Here is a 25,629-nt window from a genome sequence, read left to right as displayed (position 1 = left end):
GTTAAAGATGGAAAACCCATTTGCCTGTTGGGATATAATACAGGTTAGGCTCGGGAGAATGTAAGGAATTGAGTAGGTATGTGCTTGCACCGGTTTATTTAAAATTTATGCACTTTGTTGCTGAAGTTATCTTCTAACGCAAGTATTGGGGTTGTTTTTTTCTCAACTCCTCAGGCTAACTGGCCAGCGGTTGCCCCATGACAGAGGACATGGAAGAGCAGCTGTGTATTCCACGGACACTGGAAACTTCAGTGAAATGCAGCTTCTACTGTAGGTTCTGCCTGGCAGAATGAATACTGGCTAGCTTTAACGAAATGGACGTTATTGTGATGAGGACCTCCATACGGAAGGTTACATGGTGCAATATGAATAATTGTAGCCCTCCATTCGTGGAGTGCCTCAACTTCTTTCTTTCGTCTGCCCGTGTGTTGCCGATCGTAAGTGCTACTGTTTCCTCCAAGAGACCTTTTTTATTTTATTTTTTAACTGTCAGTACTTGGACTACTGTTTACCACGTGAAGTTAAAATACAAACAAGTGGTGTTTTGCTTAGGGTCTCTGGTACTGTTTTTAGAATTCTAAGTGTCCTGATCATTTCATAGAGGGAAAACTTTAGCTCAGTGGGTTGGATTCAGGTTTATTCATGTTTAGCGCAAACCTCTGAAATCAGTGTAACATGTTTGTCATGGGTGACCAACTTAGACCTTTCATTAGATCTACTTCAAGCATGATGAGTAAGCCTAAATCCAATCAAGTATATAGACCAACTTGGGTCTTCAGTTGTTGTTGTTGGACTACAGCTCCCATCATCCCTAGCTCGCAGGATCAGTGGTCAGGGATGATGGGAACTGTAGTCCAACAACAACTGAAGACCCACGTTTGGGAAACCCTGTTCTAGACTGAGGTTGACACTCAAGAGTCCTGCCTAGAGAAGGTATATGATAGACTGTTGAAATAAGGTAGTAGCTTTCGACCTATTCAGATGTGGAGGCCAATGTATCTACCACTCATTTTTTCTGACTCTCATGCTCTTTTTATTTGACTGTCTCATTTTGTTAAAAAGGTTTAACATAAAAAATGGGGCTGGTCACCCAGGAAGTGAAGATTGCCAGTGATCTGAAGAAACTACACACACATGCATTGTTTCATGCAGGCTATATATAAGATACAGGAACTTAATTTATTTTGAGAACAAAATATTAGGCTGTGATCGAACTGCCAAAACACACAATATTCCCCGACATGCTTATTTTTAACTTTAAGAAACATTAGAGGAACTTTGGGTGGTAGGAACTGAAACATTGTGGTGATTGTTCCTGGGCTGCGTGCCTATGATAGAATGCTATTACTACAAGTAATTGGAGATGAGAGATGTAGGTTGTGTTTGAACTGACCCATAAGTGAACTTTATAAATAGACTTCCAAGTTAGAGGGCCAACATTCTAATCCAATATTGAGAGACCTTTTTGTTTGAAGCATATATTTAGTGCTTGATTTGTGCAAACACAGGTATGCTGCTCAGAATATTAAGTACAGCTTTCTTCAGAAGATTAGTTTGCAGTATACTAACTTTGCCTCTCTGACTGTTCCGTTCTCGCCAAGGACCTTGGTTTGGGGTTGTAAGGTGCAAAAAGTAGTTTTTAATATGGAGGCGTAGAAGTGGGCATCTTTTCTCACTTTACTCAGCTTCATTCTAGAAGTGTTTTGAGCCAACTTGTACAAAACAGAGTCAGGATCAGGCCGCAGTAGATGTATGGCATCCACAACCTCATGACTAGCCTTTTCACTTTATTCACAACACTGTTTAAAAAGAGTGGTAACTACCAACCTTTTAACAGAGCAATATATACCTCTGTTATGGGAGAAGAATAGAATTGTAGAGCTGGAAGAGACCACAAGGGTCCTGCTGCAATGCAGGAATCTTGCACAATGTGGAGGCAAAATGAATTAGGATTTGGACTGGATAAAGGATAGCTTTAGCTGTGCGTCCTGCATATTTACACTTGCAGCTGTTCTTTATGGAAAGCACCACTTTGTTCAACAGAGCTTACTTCAAAGTAAGTGTGTTTACGATTGCAGCCATAGACTTGTACCATGTAAGGGTGCAACAGATATTAAGCAAACCCGTATTTCAAACCCATACATGGGGAATCTTAATCTATTTGACAGATCGGCTCAAGTGGTGCTTGTTCTCCAACTGGGAGCGCCTCATTTATAGCACATGCCACATATTACAACAACATAGTTTAGTTCCGTCTTACATTATAATGAGTTTTGAATGTGCTTTCAGTGCACATTAGCTTCTGACTTAAAACCAATGAGGGATAGTTCATGTGGCCCTCACCAGTAAAGCCTTGTTTGAATAGGAGTAAAACATATAAAGACAGATAAACATTCATTTAAGAACATGGCATTTAATTCTCTCTGCTAGAGTTAGGAGGACAGGGAAGGAAGGAAGGAAACTGGAGGCAATGAAGAACCTAAGGCTACAACACCATGTGGAGTTTCCGTTTCACTCAGCTGTAACTGTGGCCGTGTGGTGTTGCATGAGCCTTAGGACCATGGGAAGCCAAGTTTGAGGAAGGGTCATGGCCAAGTTGGAAGAGCATCTGCTTTGCACGCAGAAAGTCCCACATTCAGTCCAAGACAGACAAACCCTGGAGAGCAGCTGCCACTCAGTGTAGACAATACTGAACTAGATGGGGCAGAGGGCAGACTCCATATAAGACAAAATCCCTGTTCATCAGTACAACTTGCTGGGTAATCTACCTCACAGAGTTGTTGGGAGGGGTGGAAATTGGATGGGGAGAACCCAGAGCTGCCTGGCGCTAAGGGAGGGAAACAGTGCAAATACTTTGTGATTTTCTGCTAGTGTACGTAACATTGCAGGGACGTGGGTGGCGCTGTGGGTTAAACCACAGAGCCTAGGACTTGCCGATCAGAAGGTCGGTGGTTCGACTCCCCACGATGGGGTGAGCTCCCATTGCTCAGTGCCTGCTCCTGCCAACCTAGCAGTTCGAAAGCACGTCAAAGTGCAAGTAGATCAATAGGTACCGCTCTGGCGGGAAGGTAAACGGCGTTTCCGTGTGCTGCTCTGGTTCGCCAGAAGCGGCTTAGTCATGCTGGCCACATGACCCGGAAGCTGTATGCCGGCTCCCTCGGCCAATAAAGCAAGATGAGCGCCGCAACACCAGAGTCGGTCACGACTGGACCTAATGGTCAGGGGTCCCTTTACCTTTTTATGTAACATTGCATGCATTTCTTCACCCTCCCATGCTGCATCAGTAGCTACTAGAGGGTGGGGAGGGGAACTAACACCGCATGCCACAACATATGCATTTCCATTAATACACGGTACAGGGTATCGGAAGGGGAACTTGACGCAAGGTTGTTATTTGGTGCAGTAGCTGCACTTTGATTAGAGCGTCCAGTTTGGCCCTTATAGGCAGTGCTGCTAAATAAGCCAGTAGCAACACAATAACTTTTCCAAGGCGCTTACGGCTTCTAAAAATGCAAACGAACCTCTCACTGCACTATCTCACCGATGAACAAATTGCATGGGAACTCTTCTTTCACGTTCAAATATACGAAAAAAGGGTTCGTATATGGGGCTTTCTACACAGAGCACATTACAGGCAAGGCTTGGCTGGATGGGGAGAAACCGAGTTTGCGGGAAACCATTCAGATCTGAAAAAAAGCAGGCCAAGTGTTGTTGTTGTCCCCCCTCCCCCTTGAACACCTGATAGATGATTAAAAAGACACTTTGCAAAAGTCAAACTGCACATTAACAGAGCAGCTTTGTGACTACAGCCGTACCTTGGAATCTCCTGCAGCCAATCAGAAGCCACGAAGCCCCATCAGACGTTCAGGTTCCACAAGAACGTTTGCAAACCGGAATAATCACTTCTGGGTTTGCGGCGCTTGGGAGCCAAAACATCCGAGTTCCAGTGCGTTCGGGATCCGAGGTACGACTGTATTTACATGCAATGCAGTAAGTAAACTAGCTTTGGAACTGGCTTACTTGTTTTCTCCCCACTGCAACCAATTAGAAAGACAATCATAAAAAAATAAGCCAAAGAAAAACCAAAAAAGGAAAGAAAAACCACAGACCACCACCATCTTCTGCCTTGCCAGGACAAGCATGATAGGACTCTGAATTTGATGGTTCCTCTGCCTTTTCATTCTTCCACCCTCAACCCCTTTGGATTGCTCTGCCCATATTTCTGTAGGTAAATAGCACAGTGTAGTTTAAAGGGTCCATTTTTGTGAATTCTTGAACCACTTGATCTCTGGATTACCTTAAAAGAGGAACTGCGCGTTTCAGACTTGCACTATCACATGCAGGGAAACTCAACTTGTATTAAGACCCTTGTCTTGTTTGAAAGCAATGTTATGTGGCACAAAATGTACACTGAAATAGAATAAGCACGAATAAAGGGCTTGTACAGGGCTCTTGCCGTCAAATACGACACTTCTTGCCGCTAGCCTTGTAAGACATGACTGCTTTCTGTCTGTGGAGGCGTTTTGCTGCTATAGTCATAAAAATGTTTACAAGAGATAATTGGTTCAATTCCTGGCTTTCAGTGAACGTGCATCTTAGCATAAAGAACACAAGAGTGTATACGGGGGAGAGAGAGGAGAAAAACTACTTTAAAACTCATAGAATCAGAGTTGGAAGGGACCCCCCCCCCGAAGGTCATTTAGTCCAAACCCCTGCAATGCAGGAATCTCAGCTAAAGTATCCACGACAGATGGCCATCCAACCTCTGCTTAAAAACCTCCAAGGAAGGAGAGTCCACCTCCCCCCAAGCGAGACAGTTCCACTGTCGATCAGTTCTTACTGTCAGAAAGTTTTTACTGATGTTTAGTCGGAATCTCCTTTCTTGTAACTTGAAGCCAGTTACCCTCCAGAGCAGGAGAAAACAAGCTGGTTCCCTCCTTCCATGTGACAGCCCTTGAGGTATTTGAAGATGGCTATCATAATCTCATCTGTCTCTTCTTTTCCAGGCTAAACATAACGCAGCTCCTTCAGTCTTTCCTCATAAGGCCTGGTTTCCAGACCCTTGATCATTTTGGTTGCCCTCCTCTGCGCACGTTCTAGCTTGTCAACATCCTTCTTAAATTGTGGCTGCTAACTTTCTTGTAAGCACATGCCAAACCTAAAGTACATGAGATAGTGGGTTTTAAGGCTCGCTACAGCACATAGGGACACTGGTGGTGCTGTGGGTTAAACCACAGAGCCTAGGGCTTGCCGATCAGAAGGTTGGCGGTTTGAATCCCCGCGACGGGGTAAGCTCCCATTGCTTGGTCCCAACTCCTGCCCATCTAGCAGTTTGAAAGCATGAAGTGCAAGTAGATAAATAGGTACAGTGGTACCTCTGGTTACATACTTAATTCGTTCCGGAGGTCCGTTCTTAACCTGTTTAACAGTTTCGGGTTAAGAGCGGACCTCCAGAACAGATTAAGTTCTTAACCCGAGGTACCACTGGACAACAGACCAATATAGATGCCATTTTTGAAAGAAAATTGAATACTTTACTGGCTATGCACATGCATATATGACAGAAACCTACTTCCAGTTTTGCAAAACCATTCAATTTATTTTTATCAAACAGCTGAAGCTACAGGGAAAGAGAAAACATGCACTTAAAATCCGCAGCTTCAGAACCCCCGCTGGGGGCTACATAAAATGAACTGGAGGCCTTCAGGTTTCACACCTCTACTGTTAAAAAACAAACAAAACCAAAGCTGCTTTTTCAAATGAAAGGTATTAACTCATCTTAAAATCAGCACACGTTTAGGTGGGCACTGATTTCCATGACACCTGAGTTCCACATAGGATTGTGGCTAAAGTGTACAGCAGTTGCTGCAGCTGTTCACAGCTGGCAAGAGGGCTGCTGCCACAAACACAGTAATTGCTGAAGACCCATCACCAAGTTCTCACACCTTTTTCTCCATGTGCGACGATGGCCAGACTATGCACTAAAAGGGGTATAGCAGCCTCAAATATCAGCTCTTAAAAGAGTAACTGCACTTAAATGCATTTCTTGGGCAACTTTATCTTACTGAAACTTACAGTGAAATCCTAGGCATGTCTACTCAGACGTAACCAATGAGACTTGCTACCAGCTAATTGCGTTTAGGATTGCAGCGTTAAGTAACTTGAGATACGAAAACTAAGGAAAGGCTAGTTTTAAGGGCAAAGCAGTGCTATTTATGCAATAATGCTATTAAAAAAACCCCAACCCCTTTCCCCTTGTTCTGTAGGAACATCTGTTGCTTCAGCTTGTGGCTCATGGACCTGCTTTGAGAAAAGCACTGTGTTATTATTGGATCATTTTTTAAAGAGTGTTTGGGAAGGACCACATCCTTCTAAGGGTGAGAGACACATGCCATCACAGAAGGGATAAATGACATCTGGTTTTAAAGGTGTTTTTTATGCACTGACTTGGATCTGAGCCCCACTGAAGTCAGCAAAACTTGTCTTGAGTAAACATGCATCTCACCAGGCTACACTAGTTCACAGGGTGTAAATGAAAGCCTGAATGTACTGTAGTCCAGATTTCTTGTATGAACAGGTAGTGCCATTGATAGAAACGGAATAGCTTTCTTTAAAAACACCATGACGATCAACCTTCTTATCTGGAAATGAGTGTGCATAATCACAACAGAGAAGCAGAAGAGTTACAGACTTTTTATTACATAGACTGGGTTCAAATTTCATTTCTGCTTCACAAGCAGACTAAAAGAAAACAGCAAGTAAAAAATTGTCCTCATGGTAAGAAGAAAAGAACGAACATTTTCTTAAATTTTCCTAAGCATTTTTCTTATGTTTCAATTACCAGGGTAGTCAGTTAAAAAACAAAACAGCCTACCCATTAAGAGTCGAAACATTACATTATTATTTTTTAAAAACCTGTTTTAAGCTTCTTTTGAGGGAAGCAGCAAGGAACCACCTAATTGTGTCATGGGTGCCACTCATTCACAATTAGGACTGCCTGTGTTCTATTTGCAAATAAGCATCTCTGTGCCTTAAGCAAAGTCTTCCCTTTTCAGATTACAACATGATTTCTTTTTTACAGAAAAGGCACTGCACTGTTTTTAATAGATCAGGCTCATAGTGCAATATGCCACTAACACACACACACACACGCACATGAACGAATGGACTTCTAACAGAGAAAGAGAAACACTTTTTGTTCTGATGCAAGCATCACATGAAGAGCTTTCACTTATGGCAGGCTCATTCATCCTCCTTGGTTAAGAGAATCGTAGCTTAAATCCAGACACCATACAGCAAGGATGGAGCATCTGTGAGCTTGCAACACCTATCGCCCCTGACCACTGGCCATAATGTTTGGGGTTGATGGGCCCTGGAGGACAGGAACCCAAAACAGATTCCATCAATACTTCTGAATGTATAAGCTGCATTGCATTCATTCAACACTGTCTTCATAGTTAGAGGAATCTCACCACTGGTTGACTGATGCTTTCCTCCAAGTAAAGTCCAGGAGTTTATAGAACTAAGAGTTAAATTTTAAAAATTAGGTGGTGAACAGATCGGACTTTTTGCTTGTAATACAGCCAGAGGACTCTTAACAGAAATTCTCAATAAGAGATTAAGAGAAATGCACAGACTGCTTCTTTCCCCTTTTAGACACAGAATAATTTAATAGCAAACTTTACTTGCAAGGACGATTATAATTTTTTTCTTTCTTTTTAAATATCCCTTGAAATGTCACGGAGCTTTGTTTTTCAACAAGTCTCAGGAAATAAAACAACATTTGTGGGTGTGGTCACAACATAAAACATACACCTTTGCACCTACATTTCTTCAAGTATAAGTCAAACATTGCACCCTCTCTCAGTTATGACCGACCTCAACATCTCCTGCGCTTTCCAGGCTGAAAAGCTTTTAGTGGTTCTCAATTAGTTTAAATCACCATTACCATTAATTGCCTCTTCTCACGAGGTGTGGCTCAGTAGAACAAGGCTCTTAAAACGTGCTACTTTTCATTTCAAGTATTCTTTTTAACAATAACCTGACCACTTTTTCACTTGTCAGGTATCTTCTAGACATTTGCCGGCATCTTGAAAGAAATTAAAGAGAAGAGATGGGGGGGGGCAAGGGCATCTTCAGACCTTAATAAAACCACTTGGACAACAGGCATGAATTCAGTTTGATAAGCCTCTCTGCCAGCTCCGAGGCCTGCAGGCATCTTTGATCTTTGGGTGTTGGGGGTCTATTGCTGCATTTTTACCAAGCCAGTCATCATGCATCCAGTGGAAACACGAGCCTGGTGCCTCTGCTCATCACCTCAGGCGCTTCTGTTCCCAGATCACGTTCCAGGGCCTCCTCTGAGCTGCTTTTTGTCTTCCTGCCATCAAGGCTGGTAACAGCAGCATGTGAACCCGAGGACCCGTTAGCAGTTATTGTCGTGTCCCCGTACGTCAGCGTCAGGTCGCTATCATTAAGGATAAAGTCAGAGTCTTCGTCTCTAAGCTGCTCTTGGTTCTGCAGAAGAAAAACCACACAGATTTCCCAGTGTAAGTCGGTGCAAGTTACTAAAAAGCAAAACCAAAAATGCTGCGCACTTAAGACAAACAAGTTTGTGACTGAAATCTTGAGCACAACACACCAGTTATAAGCAATCAGCTGCATTCTTTTAGAAGTATCTTCACATTCAATAGCTCTAGAAAGAAGCGGTTTTAATGCAAAGATATTGGGGGGAGAGGGGTCACATGTGTCAGCCAGAAAGCTATAGACTGCCCATTTATCCTTTACTCTCATGCCTGCCACTGGTATGTAGAGTCTGACAACTTATCAACAATCTGATAATGCAGAGTGCATCCAGCTTTGCTGAATTGTAGAGTTGGAAGGGACCCTAAGGATCATCTAGTTCAACCCCCTATAATGCAGGAATACGCAGCTATCCCGTACAGGGATCAAACCTGCAGCCTTGGCGTTGATCAGCACCATGCTCTTAATAGCTAGCAAAGCCCAGTTTAAAATCAGCTGAAGCCAGAGCTCTTTGTCAACAGTGACAAACATGTCGGCAGCTCCAGCCTCTTTCCACACCTCAGGGCTTTCCCATGTTATCGAGTTTAAATGAAATTGTTTCTAGTGCCCACGCCAGAGTTTCTGACAGTGAGATGAAAGGGATCTAATGGCGTATAGAGCAAAGAGAAGGAGGAACCATTTGCAAAGGTAGCTTGCAGACTAGTGGCGCCAATGCAGTTCCAGGTAAAAAAAGGAGGCAAGTTAGGAGATAAGTGGTTTCCTGAACAATTCTTTCCTTTTCCGAAGAGAGATTTGGGGAGACTTTCACACATTTTGGCTTGCCAGATAAAATATTCCTCCCCCTGCATGCTATCGCCAGGGGTTCTCCTGACTGCCCCCCAGAGCCAATTTTTTTTTGGGGGGGGGAGGAGAGGGGGGGAAGTGCCACTGCACAAAGAGAAGTCCTAGTCCTTCTGCTGATGGGGCAGTTGCATTTTCCTGGACTAGACTAGATGATCCTCAGGGTCCCTTTCCAACTCCAAAACTCTATGAACACATGGTTCCTCCCCAGCAGGAGTACTTTGCAATAAACAGGACTTTACCTCAACCCATGTTCTTCACCAAACATTCACTTTGCTAAGTTTGGTTTATCCTAGAGCAAGCTATAAAACTGCAGCCAAGTGGGACAGAAATACCACTTACAAAAAACACACCCCCAGCTATCACCAATACACCATAACTGAGAGCGTTGCTCAGGATTATGCTGTCTTGAGTCGGAAGGGACAAGCGAATACTTCAGATGGAGCTCAAGTAATCTGAAACATTCTTTTGAAAGAGGCCAAAACATGGATCCCTGGGGACTTGAAAATCTTCCAAAAATAACCCTAAAACGGCCTCTCGATTCCTTACTTCTCAAGTGAGTTTAAGATATGCTATCTGCAAGAATGTGTTTGGGTTCAACTTTTACTCATCCTGTTAAATATATATTTAAATATATCCCCCCCCCCCCAGGATGGAGGCATTCCTGAAACTGGGCATGCTACAGTAGCCGCATGGACATTTTCCTTTATATTTTCATATGTTAACTCCTCAGGGTAAGCCCTCGGTGAAAGAGAAGTGTTTTAGCAGAACTGACACTTCAATGAAATCTTAATCTTCCTCATTAAAGAAGAAAAGCAGGGGCTGCAGTGCAAGTCAATATTATAGGAATCCCACAGCTAACGAAGGATTGAAAACCTGTGCCATTTTTGGGACTAATGAAATCGACTCATGCAACTCAGTTCCCAGTCTGTGGAACGCAGTCCAAGCTAAATACTACCTGTGCAATTTAAAGCTTGTGCAGAGTTTCCCCCAGCTTCCTGTTAGTTTTGTGCATGTACACAAACAAACCTCAGCACGAGACCACAGATTTTGGCTGGCCTTGGTAGCCAGCAATTTTTGGCTGCTATCTTCTCCTCTCCCCCAAGCCTCTCGCTTTGCATTCAGATCTGCAGGTGATCAGAATCCACCTTGCTGCTTGGGAAAGCTTTCAAAAGCACAGTTACAAAGGAGTTCGCCATGCCTTGAAGGCTTTCCAAGGCAGCAAGAAAGATTCTCATTGCTTTCAAGTGCCTTCAAATCCCGGCTGCCTCCCACCCACCGAAACATACCAGAGGACGGGTGGGAGGGGAAGAATCTGCCTCACTTGCCCTTCACAGAGCAAGTAGAGTCTCCTTCCCCAACTCTTGAGTTCTCAGCAAACTTTGAACCTCGCCTAGAACAGCTCACCAGTTAAGTCGCTTTTTAAAAGCTAAACACATAGCCATGGGTATGCTACATGGCTGAATCCCGATCACAAATATTTACACCGATTGTCTCTCAAATCCAACTGAGGACCTTAAAAACACCAAGACCACCTACACAGGGATGTTGTGGAACTCCTAAAGAGTTAACAGAGTTGTTGTCACTGTGCAAATTGCACAGAGCATCTGCTGAAAATGGTCCACTCTTAATAAGGAGGTGCCACAGAGGACCCAACTGTCAGGGCTGGAGTCGGGTGCAGGTCAGCAATAAAACAATAAAGCAACTGAGGCCTGTGCAGTTGACTCTTCATTCAAGGGAATGTCTCAGAAACGCTTTCCAGGAGATTTTGCCCCAATGAAGCAGTTCTAAGGACCAAAGGCTTTCTAACACTCCTTCCCCAGGAGCCTAAGGCTTTGCCTTCTTCCTCTCATTCTTCTGCCCTCATCATTCCTCTCAGTGTTCTGGGAGACCGGGGAGTGGGGAGCTGGTTGCAACAGGAGGGGGAGACTCCCCGTTTTCTTCCACAGCCTCTTGACCCCCCTCCTCTCCAGCCTCTTCCCGCTCACTAAACCCTGTGGCCTCTCCCGTTCCCGAGACCTCCCCCCTTCCTGTCTGCTCCTTCTCCCTCTGACCACTTGTCCCACCACCAGTCCCCTAGGTCTGAGCCTTCCTCCCTTGGGGCTGCCTCCCACCACTCCTCTTCATCCAGCCAGTCTTATGACGCCAGCATTCTGAATGGTTTCCATATCCACCCAAAAGAATGGAAATCCATGTTCTGATATCCTCTAAAAACCTACTGCACCCAGGTGTTCCTACGGTCACAAATATACCAACAGCAACATCTCATATAGCATTTATCGGAATGTATCAGAATACATGTTGCTTCTACTGCATTTCAGAAATGGAGGAGCACTGCAGTGTGCACCCAAGTTTTTTTTACTGTAGCTAAAGAAAACACTTTTGTTAACCGAACAGGGAAAACACACTGACCTCATAAACCTGGGGAGTCGTTAAGCAACGCGCTATCAAGCCGCACCAACTTGGAAGAGTCGTAACGAGCGGAGGGCCACTGTGTGTGAGAATGGGCTTGAGGTAACTTTTAATGCGTTGTTAAGGAAAAGAAACACGCTTAAGTAAAAACGATTAAAAAAAAATACTTCTACCCCGACTCATCACGGCCATATTCATTTTTTTAAATTGCTTTTGTAAACAAGTTTTTTTTAATTAAAGTTTTCTTGGTTTACAAAGGTAGCGCAATGTCTCTTTTTTCAAGTTACATTTTCCATAGGTCAGTTTCATTTGTTGAGACGTTAGGAAGAAAAGGGGGGAGAGGTGGAGGGGGAAAGGCGAGTTGGGTTGGGGTCAGGAGGCGATGTTTCTAATTTGCTTAATGTATGTGTGGGGTTTTGTGTCAGCGTTGTTTGTGTGGGTTCTCTGCTATTCGCTTGTGTTCCTTTGGTGGTAAGAGACATTGGGGTTGGCCTAGGGTGTGCTTGCTTGTTTGTGATTGGCTGTGGTGAACTTTGTTTTTGTGTGTGAGTGGGGTGGGTGGGTGTTTTTGAATTAGGTTAGCTATATTGATTCATATGCTGTTGGTGGATTCTTGTCGTTGTCTTGTTGGGCTGTGTATGTGATAAAAGGGAGCCATACCGGGGTGAAGCTATTTTCTTCTATTTGTCCCCATGTCGCATGCCATTATTTCAAAGCTGCCTGATCAGGGGGCTTAGAGTCAGCTGGCGTGTTCATGTAGAAAAAGCTGGACATGGCACCTGGGCCACAGCTTTTCCTCGCCACTGCTGCAACACACAGATCAGGGTGCCGGGTTGTGCAACGCTAGTCTGTTCCTGGCATTGGCTAGCATCAACCTCACCCTTCATATGCCCTGAAGAACGAGACAATGTGTCATACTCTGCGTTGCGACACTGGCTTCATGAAGCCATCAAAGGAAGGCTATTTCCAGATTTCGTTCCACATGTGAAGATGATCGTGTGACTGGGGAAGGTTAGGGAGAGAGGTAAAGGGTAAAAAGGTTGGGATCGGGAAAGCCACCTGGCTCTTCTGGTTACCCAAATTCTTCCTGGCTGACTGGCCTTCTGGGAAGTAATCTTTTTCTTGATGCTGGGCTCTGGCAACTTACCCCCTCCCTCCATTTCTTGGAGTTTCCTATTGCTGGGAACTGCTGCTGATTAGGCCATTTGTGAGTTAAGTGGTGCCTTCGTTTCATGGAATCATTGCGTTGGAAGGTACCCTGTGGGTCATCTAGTCCCAACTCAGCGCCACCCTCTAACCAACTGAGCTATTTGCCCATTGCTCTTGCTGGAGCACTCTCATCCTAGCTGTCCACTCTCATCCTAGAGACCAGCTATAAAGAGCCAGTGGCGACCTCTTGTTCTAAGCGCTTTCTAACAGCTCGAAAAGGATACTTGTGGTCAAAGCTGTACCACAGCCTGAAGATCCAAACACTTTCCTGTTTTGTCCGGTTCCTTCTTTCGGCATCTGGACCCTCCTGTCAAGAAGAAGAAGACCAGTTTTATATATAGAAATACAGAGAGGTGAACCCTTTGGCACAGCAGTTCTTGAGCTTCGCTGAGCAATTGCCAGTGAGTCAAGCAAGAACAGCTTCACCCCCAAGTGAAGATGGTAGTCTTCACTTTTGTTTGGCATGGAAAATGGAAGAGATGGTGACCATGGCCATATGGACCTATGCAAAGGAGGAACAGATATAGGACGTTTCTCTACTGGGCATTAGCTCTGTCCCTTATGCTCTCCTTCATGCTATGCTACCAAGCCTACACATGTCCCCGATCACATGTTATATGCCAACCTGCATTGTAACATATGTACCTAGAAGTGTGATATTTGTTATCTGCCTTGGGCCCGGAATCATGGTGCTCCAGGAGGATATTGCACTGCATTTTAACTATCAAGGGGGAAATTAGCAAAAAGATTACTGAGCATATTTTGAATGCAATAGAACTCTGTTTATTGTGATGATGAATAGAATGATGGAATGGACAAAAGCACCAGAATTGTTACAGAGAGGAATCCTTTAGCTCGATTTGCCTAAATCTGAAAGCCATACCTCCCCATTTGGTCTAGGCTTGCCCCTAATTGACCTGAGCATTGTTTCGTTTTCTTAAATACCCCCCAGGGTTGTCCAAAATCCTAGCAGTAGAAAAACCCCAAAGACTCCGCATCCTTTTTGCTGCTTTTGAATCTCTTCTATATAAGCATTTGCTATGCCCCTTTAGTAACCAAGAAGAAACTGGTTTGAATGAGCTCAGGTTTCCAGTAATTGCAACTTTTGCTCTGGTTTTCACGTGATAAAAGAAAGTAATAAGAGACCTTATGGACTTTGGGCTCTTGCATGCAATTAGCACTTGTGATTTGTCGAAGTACGATTCCAGCATCTCATTAACCTATGGAGAAAGGTAGCTACTCACTCCTTGAAGGACTTGAAAGCTGTCGTTAGTGGGTGGTGGGTCTTGATCTGGATCAACTCCAACTCTGCCAAAGAACAAAACGAAACAACATCAAGGGGAAGATGCAGAATACTGTGTGCTTAGGTGAACTTGAAATGCCCTTTAAACTGGGCTTGGCGCCATTGTAAAAGGGTGGCTGAACACTTTGTTTGCGGTGCAAGAAGTTTCAGAAAGATTATTGTAATCTACAGGATTCTATGCAGCCACTGTCAGGATAAGCCCCATCACACCAACTACTGCAAGTTGAACACTGCTGCCAGACTTCAAAACTCTGGGCAAGGAACCACTTTATAAAGCTGCAGCAGCATTTTATTTTGGAGAGAGAGAATGCCGATTGTCATGTCCAGTAGCTTGGAACATCACATCAGCTTGTTTTCCTTATATGATGTAATAGGTAGATTACAATTCCTCTGTTATGTTATGATGGGTTCACGACATATTTATTTTCTTATATTTATATCACATGTTTCTTCTGACATAAAACCATATCTATATCTATATATCTTTCTATCTCCCAGGTAGTCACCCATTCAGGTACTGACCAGACCCAGATCTGCTTAGTTTCAGCAAGATGTACTTAAGCTTCATCTGCCTTCTTTTTTTTTTGCCAGGGAGACAATGGGACATCATTATAAAATCAGGGTTTCCCAAACTTGGGTCTTCAGCTGTTTTTGGACTGCAACTCCCATCATCCCTAGCTAGCAGGGCAAGTGGTCAGGGATGATGGGAATTGTAGCCCCAAAACAGCTGGTTTGCGACAGTTTTGAAGGTTCAGATACTTTGGGTGAAAGGAGCCGGAGGGCAGAAGCAGAGAGTTAAGATCCCGTTGCTTAGAAACCCAAGAAGAGATCAGTTCGCAGAAGGTTACAAGAGAGCAGACCACGAGGAAGTTGTTTTTCAAAACAGCACACATTTTTAAAGCGTGGAAAGACAAAGCCATCAGTGACCAAGCAGAACACAGCAAATCCAAGTATAGGGCAATTATGGTGTCAGTTCCCCTGCTGGATAATGTTAAATCAACCACATGTCCCAGAAAGACAGAATAGGAACAGTTACAGTTCTTGATTTCTCCAGTTGAAGGTTCTCAAGCGGCAGGACCAAAAGAGAGTAGTTTTTTATATATAGAATACAAAGAGGTTAACCCTTTGGCACAGCAGTTCTTGAGCTTCGCTGAGCAATTGCCAGTGAGTCAAGCAAGAACATCTTCACCCCCTGCAAGTCCCAACTGAAGATGGTAGTCTTCACTTTCGTTTTCTTTAGTACTGTCAGTACTTGTCCATAGAGGACTGGATGCTCCCATACTGCATTTGAGGGAAAGAAGCAAGGGTACGCACTTGTTAAAATCACTATGGCAAGCTCCTCGTGTTGATGCTTTTTTTAGCGTACCCAATAGAGTAAAATCCCTTCAAACAACAGTTTGTATTTCCAAAAAGAAAAGGGGAAAGAAGCCCTCACTTTTGCACATGGTCACATCTCCAATTTCCCCCCTATTTCCCACAATTCTTTTGTTGCCTGAAAAAGTATCTTCTCAACTTACTTTCACATCCCTTTCCATTACGCAACTGCTATTTCTTGGAGGCACACAACTACCTTGTTACAACAGCTTCGCCGGCTACCAGTCTGTTTCTGCGGATAACTCAAAGTACTGATAAGGAACTACAAAGCCCTTCAAGACTTGGGACTAGTCTACTTGGTTATAAATATGGTCATCTCCCCACATCAGCCTGTCCAGGTTTTCAAGTGTTCGAGAGAAACCCCTCTTCCTGTCCCACCAAAGCTTGATGCAAACTTGGTGGATGCCAAATAAAGGTGCTTCTTGGTGTGGCAGCTTCCAAACTCTAGAACTGCTTCCCAAGCAAAACCTATCTAACCCCTTTTCAGATGACCTTCCGCTCACAAAAATCTGCTTTGGAAGGTTGAGGAAATCTTCAGAACAGCAGAGGAGGGCAGCAGAAGAGAAGCAGGGATTAGTAAAAATCACTTTATCTTATTCTTACAGCAGGAACCTCCACCTTCCACAAAAGGAAGGAGATTCTCCATTCATGGAAGGGGAACGCTGCAAACAAACACCTTTTACTTTTAGGTGCCTGGAAGTCCTTAATTAAATGCAAATTTAAATAACAATTCCCTCCCTATGTTTGTCCTTTGAAAATGGAAGTGGGTATTGCATCACATACCAGTTAAATCCCCCCTAACTAGATCTTCCAAAAACTTTTACAGTACAATCTTATGCACAGACTCCTCAGTGCGTAATGATTCAGGGCTGCGATACCTCAAAGACTGCCTCTCCTCATATGAACTGACCCAGACCCTGCAGTCATCATCTGAGGCCCTTCTTCATGTGCCTCCTCCAAGAGGTCCAGAGGGTGGCAACATGAGAACAGGCCTTTCCTGTGGTGGCTCCCCATTCGTGGAATGCTCTCCCCAGGGAGGCTCATCTGGCACCTTTGTTACATATCTTTAGGCACCATGCAAAAACATTCCTCATCTCCCTGGCCTTGGCTAATTAAACAACCTATGGCCTTTTAAGCTGGTGGGGGGTATTGTTTTTGTTTGGTACCATGTTATGATAATATTAATAATGATGACGATGATAATCATCATCATCATCATCATCATCATCATCGCCTTTTGTGTTCAATTTTAAGTAAAAAAACAAAACAAGCTGGTTGCACCCCAGTATAACGTTCATACAAAAAAGTCTCTTAATGCAAATATTTGCATTTGCTTAGAACTGATGTTCCGGAAGGATGTTATTAGGACAGTTACTAGGTAGTCAACCATTATGAGCATCTTTTGTGTACACTGTGCTTAAGAAACAAATGTCAATTTTCCAGATCAGACTGGCTTGCTTTAATACGCTATAATGAAGGATGAAATTCTTGGTGCTTCTCAAGAACAGCACAGCAAAAGCTCAGGTATTAATTCAGAAAGTTCTAATTTAGCCAAAGTACACGCCACGATTTCTATCTGAATTGCAAGACTTCCCTACAATGCATGTTTACATTCTAAATCTTTGCACTCCTTTTAACTTATAGGTTAAGAGACTGTAGATAACAGCTACTGCATTCTTTCAACCCACATGAAGCAAGGTTTGCGGAAAATCCAGGAATCCTGCAGCATTAAGAGGCAAGACATGCAATAGCAGACAGAGAGTGCATACACCTTAGGTTAGAAAGATGAAGAAAGCCAAGCGTCAGGTAAAGCTCATTACCAATGGAACTATTATTTGTCACCTGAAGTACAGCCAGCGGCTTTCATTCATCTCTTCCACCGATGGAACATGTTCGCCAACTCTAGTACAGCACAAGAATGGAATTTATTTAATTATAGATTTTTACCCTGCTTTCCACCCCACCCCTCCCAAAGTTTCTTAGGGCAGCTTTATGCACACACCCAACCATAATACTAAAATGTTTAAAAAAACAAAAAAACACCTCAATAAAAGAAGAGAAACGCTAATGTAATACCAATTCCATCATTCTTGCAGAAATAATAAATGTTTTAGGCATACGCAGCAGGCAACACTCCAGGGTGCAACAACAAATATGCGCGCTCTCTCTCTCTCGCTTGTTGCCACTCAAACAAGCCCCTCCCTAGGGCCTCAGCAAATTTGCAAACACAAACATAAAAAATACAAGTGTTATACACTTAAAAGGAAAGCCAGAAAATAAGGACAATGCAGCAAACCAGACGCCTATGGCTGCAATTCCTATATTCTACAGCAGGCATAGGCAAACTCCATCCCTCCAGATGTTTAGGACTACAATTCCCATCATCCCTGACCACTGGTCCTGTTAGATAGGGGTGATGGGAATTGTAGTCCCAAACATCTGGAGGGCCGGAGTTTGCCTATGCCTGTTCTACAGTCTTCTTAGGTTCCTCTTCACTCAAGCCCTCTGCTTGTAACTCCTTCCCTCCTGACTCTTCTCTCAGTGCTTCTCTGCCAATTTATGGGGAACACAATCTTCTCCTTCCACCCCCTCCTTATTTTCCTGGTTGCAATCTCCTTTCTTGACTCCTGGGCGTTCTCCGTCAGTTCTCTCAAATGCCCTTTGCTTCTTCCCCGTCCCCATTTTGTCTCTCCCATTCACCTCAAGGTCCTCTTTCTCAGGTTTTGGCTCCCTTCCTGTGCTTGTAAACCCCAACTCTGATTTTCCAGTTTAACTTCCCCGCTCCTGCTCAGTACTGCCACGTGACCATAACTTAATGGCAAAACAAGGTGGGGGAAAACAAACCACAAAGAAAACCCAATATATACAGACATGTGCCCTAACCTTCCTGCTGGTTAAACTGACACATTCAGAAACTAACGCTTCCTGGGGAAGAAAATTCAGCTAGATGGCTGAAGATTCTAAGAATGTTCTGATAAGCAGAACTAGATTCTGATCTAGCTGAACTAGATCTTCTTACATGCTAGGATCCCCATGCACATTATGGATGGACTAGATTTAGATGTGAACTGTTATGGCACAGACAGACTGTGGCAGCCAGGTCATATAGTTTCAAATGATGGTGTAAACTCAAACACAATAGGAGTTTCTTAGTAAATGATAACTAATAAGGACTCGAGAGTATAGCAGTGTCATCAGCAAAGACAAGAAAGGGTGCAACTGCCCTTCTATCGCATTCCTTGACCCCAAAGTGTCCTAATTGTATATTGTGCTGCAGCTCCCCTGACCTCTTATACATGAAGGGAACTATTTGGCTCACACAAAAATGCAGAGGAGAGACTGAAACCCTTGTGTTCATGGGACTTGGATTCAGTTAGTTGCACAAGCAGAAGCTTGGCATGTGCAATTGCCTCAAAACAGCAAAATGAACCAAGGCAAAACTTGGTTTAGAACAACTTGCCAGCTTCCCCCTCCAAGGGCTCAGCGCTCCAGTCTCCAGCGGCCTTCAGAGAAACAGTGCCCATGGCCAAGGAGCATATTCATAGAGAATCATAGAACTGTAGTCCAACCCCTGCAATGCAGAAGTCTTTTGCCCTATGTGGGGCTCCAGAGATTAAGGGTCTCATGCGCTACTCATTGGGCTGTTTTTGGAGTTCCCCAGCCTCTATGGGATTTTTTTTTCTCTTTTAAAAAACTGTACTTCTGCAAACCTTGGAGTTTCCTCAACATTACTGATACACCCTCCATGTGTGTATGTGTGGTGCTGTTTTGACTACATAAGCAATGGAATTCACAGTGTAAACATTGAAAATGGAGGAAATTACAGACACTTCAAATGTATCCATTTCGTTTCCATACCCCAATATGTCCCCCCACCCTCTAAAAAGACCAAACATATAATAGATGTTTAAGGCAACTGCTTGTTTCCAAAAGCAATCGTTTTAAAAATGAAAGTTCATTTTCGTTAGGTCATAATGAACACCAGAATTTAGCTGCAGTTTAGTTTAATTTCTTCTGAGAACTACCAGGAAAACTAGCTTAGTCAGCTGTTTTCTGCAGAAGAAAACGCTGCCAGCGGTTTTTTGGTTTCCTGGCTCAAGCCCCTTCTCTCTGAAGATGGGTGAACTGCAAAAGGTTTTGAAGACAACCGGATTTTAAGCTCTCCTATTCAGACATTACTTAAAATGTAACTGCACTCACTGCATACAGACTAGTGGGTCACAACAGACAGTTATAACCTCGTTACAGATAGCCATGTCACAATAGCCGCTTGATGTCATGCATTTATTTAGAAGCTGGGATAGTTCAGTCGGTAAAGCATGAGATTCTTAATCTCAGGGTCGTGGGTTTGAGCCCCATGTTGGGCAAAAGCTTCCTGCATCGCAGGGGGTTTGGACTAGATGACTTTCCTGGTCCTTTCCAACTTTACCATTCTAAGTCCCCCAGAGTTCCAACTGCTAAGTGTGGGTAGGACTGTAGCAGTGCATTGGCACTATGTCTCATGGGAGTGCTATCTGTAGTTTCCACATTTGTTCTTGCTAGTTTGAAACAGACACTGCACCTTCAGCCAGACATAATTCTTCCAGCAAACATTACAGTACCCCAGAGTTGGGGAACCTGCGTCTCTCCAGATGATGTTGCTGTCCAACTCCCATCAGTCTCAGCCAGCACACCCAATGGTCAGGGATGATAAGAGTTTAGTCCAACAGCATCTAAAGGGGTACAGGTTGCGTACCTCTGCAGCAAACTGCCAGACATGCGAAGTCAAGACCAACCTTCCAATTCCTACTGCGCAGAGTCCTGAGCATCTAATCCTCAGCTATCAGCCACTATCCCATTCTCTTGCAATGTACAGAGAGACATTTTCTGCAGCAGGATCTCGATGAACAACCAACTTGCTTTCGCATGGTATTCTAAGATTGCACATGACTGCCATCTCCTGGACTGAAGGTTTCATCTCATGCAGCCTCATCTGCACTTTGCAGGAAAGCATGGCTGTTTAAAAGTGGTATGATAATGCAGATGGGGGCTTGCAATTATTTTTTCTGCAGCTCTAAGGTCAAATTTAGCACAGGTTAGCAGACCTAATCAAAAGGAAGATATGTTACACTGAACTGCATCTAGAGTTCCAGAATGCTCGCCCAATATTGAAGTACATTCCCTTGCCTGTGGCACAAACGAAAGGACTGTGACACTTGTTTCCAGGAAGGGTACCAATATTAAGTTTGAAATCAGTGGCCCAGCCTCTCACTCCTTCAATTCAGCACAGCGATCAATCCTGACTTAAATATTTCCTATTCAGCATGCTAGGAGCAAATACAGCAACAAATAAGTGTCAGACCTGGTAAACCAGTCAATGTCAAAAAAGCCAACCTAGCACTCTCAAGGAAGAGCTCACATTCCAGTTTCCTACAGCATGGACAGACACATCCATATCTGTAACTGCAAAGCTAAGCCGTTTTTTCCACTAAGTGTTTTTTGTTTTTTCTTCTTCCCCTCCAGATGGGTGCTTGGGCACAACCTGGTGCATAACTAATGGTGAACTTGTAAGAGAGCCAGGAAACATTCAAAAACATTGCTGGGTTAGGCAAAGGAGTGAGGGAAGGACAGATGTGCAACAGAGGAAATGGCACTTTTGCAACATCTTTGTTTATGATACACTGGCAAGAATACAGAAAACCGAACAGTTCTATTTAGATAGCAGTAGGCTTGTAGGAGAGCCAGTGTGGTGTAGTGGTTAAGAGCGGTAGACTTGTAATCTGGTGAAACGGGTTCGCGTCCCCACTCCTCCACATGCAGCTGCTGAGTGACCTTGGGCTAGTCACACTTCTCTGAAGTCTCTCAGCCCCACTCACCTCACAGAGTGTTTGTTGTGGGGGAGGAAGGGAAAGGAGAATTTAGCCGCTTTGAGACTCCTTCGAGTAGTGATAAAGCGGGATATCAAATCCAGACTCTTCTTGTTATGAAAAGTCATAACTCACAGTACAGAACCAGAGTCCTCTTCTTGTCAATGGGCTTCCACAACCCCTATTAACCTCATTGGAAACTTACGAAAATGGGAAATTACTAGATGACAAATTAAGATCAAACAAGATCACAAGAAGTACACTACAAACTACAAGCAAATTTGCCAATTCCCCAGCATCTGACTACATATTGCTCCCACGCCAGAAGCTGTATGTCAGGAAAGTACAAAGCCTATAAATAATTAACTTGCAATAGAAGAGTAAAACAGACTCCGCCCCTTGTACAAATGTTCTGCTTGTATGTATCACCTTACAGAAACGTATCTGAACTGTGCCAGGCAAACAGGAAATAAATGTGTTGCTCTACTGATTGCAGAGGAAGGTTCTTAAATGCCCCACACCCCTTGCAGGATATATGAGCTTCTCATGTTACTTGATAGGCACCAGCATCCCACAAGTTATAACAGAGGATAGGGTTCTGCTATTTAACTGTGGCCACTTATTGTGAGCTACCACGATCTTGGTAACCTAACCCTGCAAAAACCCCACACAGACCTCAAACATGACTAGGTATTAAGAAGCAAGCAAAATGCTCAACCCCTGAATGAACAGCAAGATTTTGCTGTTATGCAATTCTGTTATAAGCAGTTATTCTCCTATGATGCAAAGCCAAACGTCGAATGCATACGGCACTGATTTTGTACTTATCAAGCGGTTCGCGTTATTTCCTTGTTATTTAAAAAATGTAAACGTGACGCTGAAAAAGGTACGAGTTTAGATTCAACATGGGCACCTTATATTTAGCCATGAGAGCATGGGCGTTGTGCCTCCGCCAATGATCCAAACAGTGAAGAAGACAATGAGGAGTGTGGTGGAGAACATCATCTGATGAGAATAAGTTGCGGTGTCTCGTATGGCTAGAGCAAATGCCATGGCTCCTCGAAGTCCTGTAGATAAACAAGTGAGAGGGATGTAAAACCTGACAATACAAGAGCTGTTTTGTATTATACTTCCCCCTCAAACATAGAGTTGGAATGCTAAGGTGTTTTCGTCCCAAGTCATATAGACTTGGGGGGTGCAGTAAACATAAGAAGCACATCTAGCCCAGTATGAATCACATGGACCAGCCGTCTCTCTCTCCAGGACTTCGTCAAGCAGAGAGACTTAGCTGCAGACGCTGGGACATTCTGCAAGCAACACAGATATTCTACCGCTGAACTATGGCCCTTCCCCAAGAGGATATGTCTCTTCAGCTAAGTGTTAAGGGCTGTTGGCATTCCATTCCAAAAATAAGCTGTCAGTTCCCTATTAAGATGCCCTAAAATATGCTCTCTGAGTAACTAATTATGTTATGCAAAGGAAGCAGGTTTCTGCTCAAGTCTCTTGAGAGAGGTTGTTAATCAGTGAAGCAACAAGACATGTGCAACTTAGTCTGCTTCCAGCTTTTTGCAGAGTTTGGAAACCTCGACAAAGAGCAGTTGATACAACATCACAAGAGCCACAGGGTAGGGAAACTCAAAACCCGCCCTCCCCATCCTGAGCCACTATAAGGCATTTATTTCTTTTTATTATTTTAGATATCCATCCAAGGTGGCAAGCAGCATTACAACTGTATTCAAGGCCTGCTCTGGCTCCCGCCCCCCCTTCAAACCTTTCTGCCCCTACAGCACTTCTCAAGAAGTGGGGGGTATAAATAAATCTGATGGACTTTACATGAAACACTGAAGTTATTTCTTGAAAAAATAGTCACCCTTTGTGAAGTTTGGTGTGTGTGTGTGTGTGTGTGTGTGAGTGTGTGTGTGAGAGAGAGAGAGAGAGAGAGAGAGAGAGAGAGAGAGAAGAGGAGGCCCTTGAGGGGCATGCTAGGTAGGAGGAGACAAGCCCAAATCAATAAAAATCAATAAAAATACACAGCAAACTGAGGTTCTCTCCCCCCCAAAAAATCCTGCCCCCCTCCCACAAAAACCCTGGCTATATATCTGTGATACCTGTATCTACAGATGGGAACTTTGTGTTGTTGATGAGATAAGATTACAAGCTTGATCTTATCATCTTACCTGAAAACATCAGCATGTGCTGGAAATTCCAGCTGATCTTGTGCCTTCTGCCCAGATTCAAGAAGAATGAAAGAGGGTAGATGTGTGCAGCTCGTCCCAGGAAAACAGCTATCTAACAGCACCTTTTGGTTAAGGATCCAATATTGTTATCTACGCCACACTATGATCAGGTAATTTCTTTAAACTTAAGTGTTCTCTTCCAACCCAGGAACCATTTTTCCTGTTCTTTCGAAACCTGCTGTTATGTGGCTCCGAACAGGTAAAGCCAGTATCTCTATACTGTAACTATTGCTCCCTTACAGCTGTTTTTGTGTGTGTTTTTTTAAGAAAGGGGGGGGGGAGGCAGCCCTTGCTTAACAACCCTCCAGTACAGAGAATCCTGTTTGCTGCTATTCTGTTTGAGGCACCCTAAAGAAAGAGTTAAGAGTGCACTTAACTCCCACGTGGCTTTCCCTCACTGCTGAGTCAAACACACTCAAGTGAAAGTCTGTGTCACGTCGTTCTTAACCTGAGGTACCACTTTAGCTAATGGGGCCTGCCGCACCGCCGCACAATTTCTGTTCTCATCCTGAGGTAAAGTTCTTAACCCGAGGTACTACTTCTGGGTTAGCGGAGTTTGTAACCCGAGGTGTTTGTAACCTGAGGTACCACTGTATTAGCATTGCATTCATACTGAACAGAGTCTGTGTCACATTAGCATTCATATGAGGGGTAGAATCGCTCACTCCTACAGGGCAAAATTTCTCATGTGGGCACTTTCCTCCTCTTAAACCTTCACACAGGCTTTTGAGTTGTTCCGTAAGGCCAAACAAACGGTGCTTAGAGGAGATAAAACGGAAGAGGAAGAACTGGATTGGTCTCTTCAAAAACAAGGAAAATTCTTGCTCATCCCGGATAGCTCAGTTAAGAGTGTGGTGCTGATAACGCCAAGGTTGCAGGTTTGATTCCCGTATGAGACAGCTGCTTTGCAGGGTCCCTTCTTCCAACTCTGCAATTCTATGATTCTTACTCATGAACTGTGCACATATGTGTGAACCGTACCAGGATCCTCTTCACTCCTTACCTTTGGAAGCTGCCTTATAGTGAGTCAGGCCCATTGCTCCATATAGTCCCAGCACGGCCTACAGTGGCTAGTTATAGCTCACCAGGATTTTAGACGTGGTTCTCTCCCAGTTCGTACCTGGAGAGGCCAGGGACTGAACTTGAGACCGCTTGCCCGTTTCACACACAGCACATGGATAAAGCTGCTTTCCATTTCTTAAGAATGCCAGCAAAAACAAACAAGAGCCTTGGCCGTTTGCTCAGGGAAAATGCAGTATGTTAGGATATTCCACTGTTATTAACATTCATTGTACAACTTAAAGGATTTTAAGTTATCATCGTACTGAGACGGTTTTTTGGAAAAAAAGCCTAACATAAGGTTTCCACATAATATTCTTGTAACGTTATAACACAGGGGCCAACAGAGAAGTCTCAGGTGTGCCACCAAATCAGTGGAAGGTTGGGTGGAAAGTACTGTCAAGAGGAATTAGGTTGCAGTTACCTCAGAGAGCAGAGCTTCGGGTTACAAGGAAGACATGGTTTCTGTGTATGTGTTTGTTCCTCAAGTGCAGCGAGAACTGGCTAATGGGAGGGTCTTACCTCTTCCCTCACCTTCCCATTTTCCTCTGTAAATGTCTAATTCTTACTTGTTATTTGCACCTCAGGATCCCTGGCTCTAAGCCCCAGAAGTCAGCCTAGTTGAGAGAGCGGTATTCTTACCATGGCATTTGCAGGAAAGTACTACTAGACACACAAGGTGCTAAAGGCCTGTTTTCTCCCTATAGGTGCACAGGTACCTGTTGGAGGAAACAAGACTTCCCCCTTTCTCATCCAGTTTTAGTTCCTTTAGCTCAGCTGCTGCAAAGATCCGCCCCCTCCCCTTTCAAGACTGGCTTCTCAGAAGTGC

At 43.9% G+C, this 25,629-nt stretch overlaps 2 protein-coding genes across 4 annotated transcripts in view; one reads left to right on the top strand and one right to left on the bottom strand.

Annotated features, from left to right (window-relative positions):
• CHST7 (carbohydrate sulfotransferase 7) overlaps window positions 1–17,645 on the top strand; it is a 30,903-nt gene extending 13,258 nt beyond the window's left edge. The window contains exon 2 of one of the 2 annotated variants that reach the window (XM_053384099.1): window positions 17,303–17,645. In XM_053384099.1, the coding sequence (XP_053240074.1) occupies window positions 17,303–17,307 (5 nt within the window). In that variant the 3' untranslated portion in view covers window positions 17,308–17,645. Of the gene's footprint in view, window positions 1–174; window positions 1,905–17,302 lie in introns of those variants that run through there. The other variant, XM_053384098.1, reaches the window with a different exon arrangement.
• Window positions 6,680–25,629, bottom strand: part of SLC9A7 (solute carrier family 9 member A7) — a 50,021-nt gene continuing 31,071 nt past the window's right edge. Inside the window, exons 11-17 of one of the 2 annotated variants that reach the window (XM_053384096.1) lie at window positions 23,682–23,793; window positions 22,418–22,571; window positions 17,501–17,560; window positions 14,226–14,289; window positions 13,206–13,288; window positions 11,773–11,878; window positions 6,680–8,514 (exon numbers count right to left, since the gene is read on the bottom strand). In XM_053384096.1, coding sequence (XP_053240071.1) covers window positions 8,272–8,514; window positions 11,773–11,878; window positions 13,206–13,288; window positions 14,226–14,289; window positions 17,501–17,560; window positions 22,418–22,571; window positions 23,682–23,793 — 822 coding nt within the window. In that variant the 3' untranslated portion in view covers window positions 6,680–8,271. The remainder of the gene's footprint in view (window positions 8,515–11,772; window positions 11,879–13,205; window positions 13,289–14,225; window positions 14,290–17,500; window positions 17,561–22,417; window positions 22,572–23,681; window positions 23,794–25,629) is intronic. The other variant, XM_053384097.1, reaches the window with a different exon arrangement.

The sequence above is a fragment of the Podarcis raffonei genome, chromosome 4 (assembly GCF_027172205.1).
Source record: "Podarcis raffonei isolate rPodRaf1 chromosome 4, rPodRaf1.pri, whole genome shotgun sequence".
Lineage (NCBI taxonomy): Eukaryota > Metazoa > Chordata > Lepidosauria > Squamata > Lacertidae > Podarcis > Podarcis raffonei.
The sequence above is the reverse complement of the archived record's forward strand: the minus strand, read 5'-3'. Positions and strand labels throughout refer to the sequence as shown.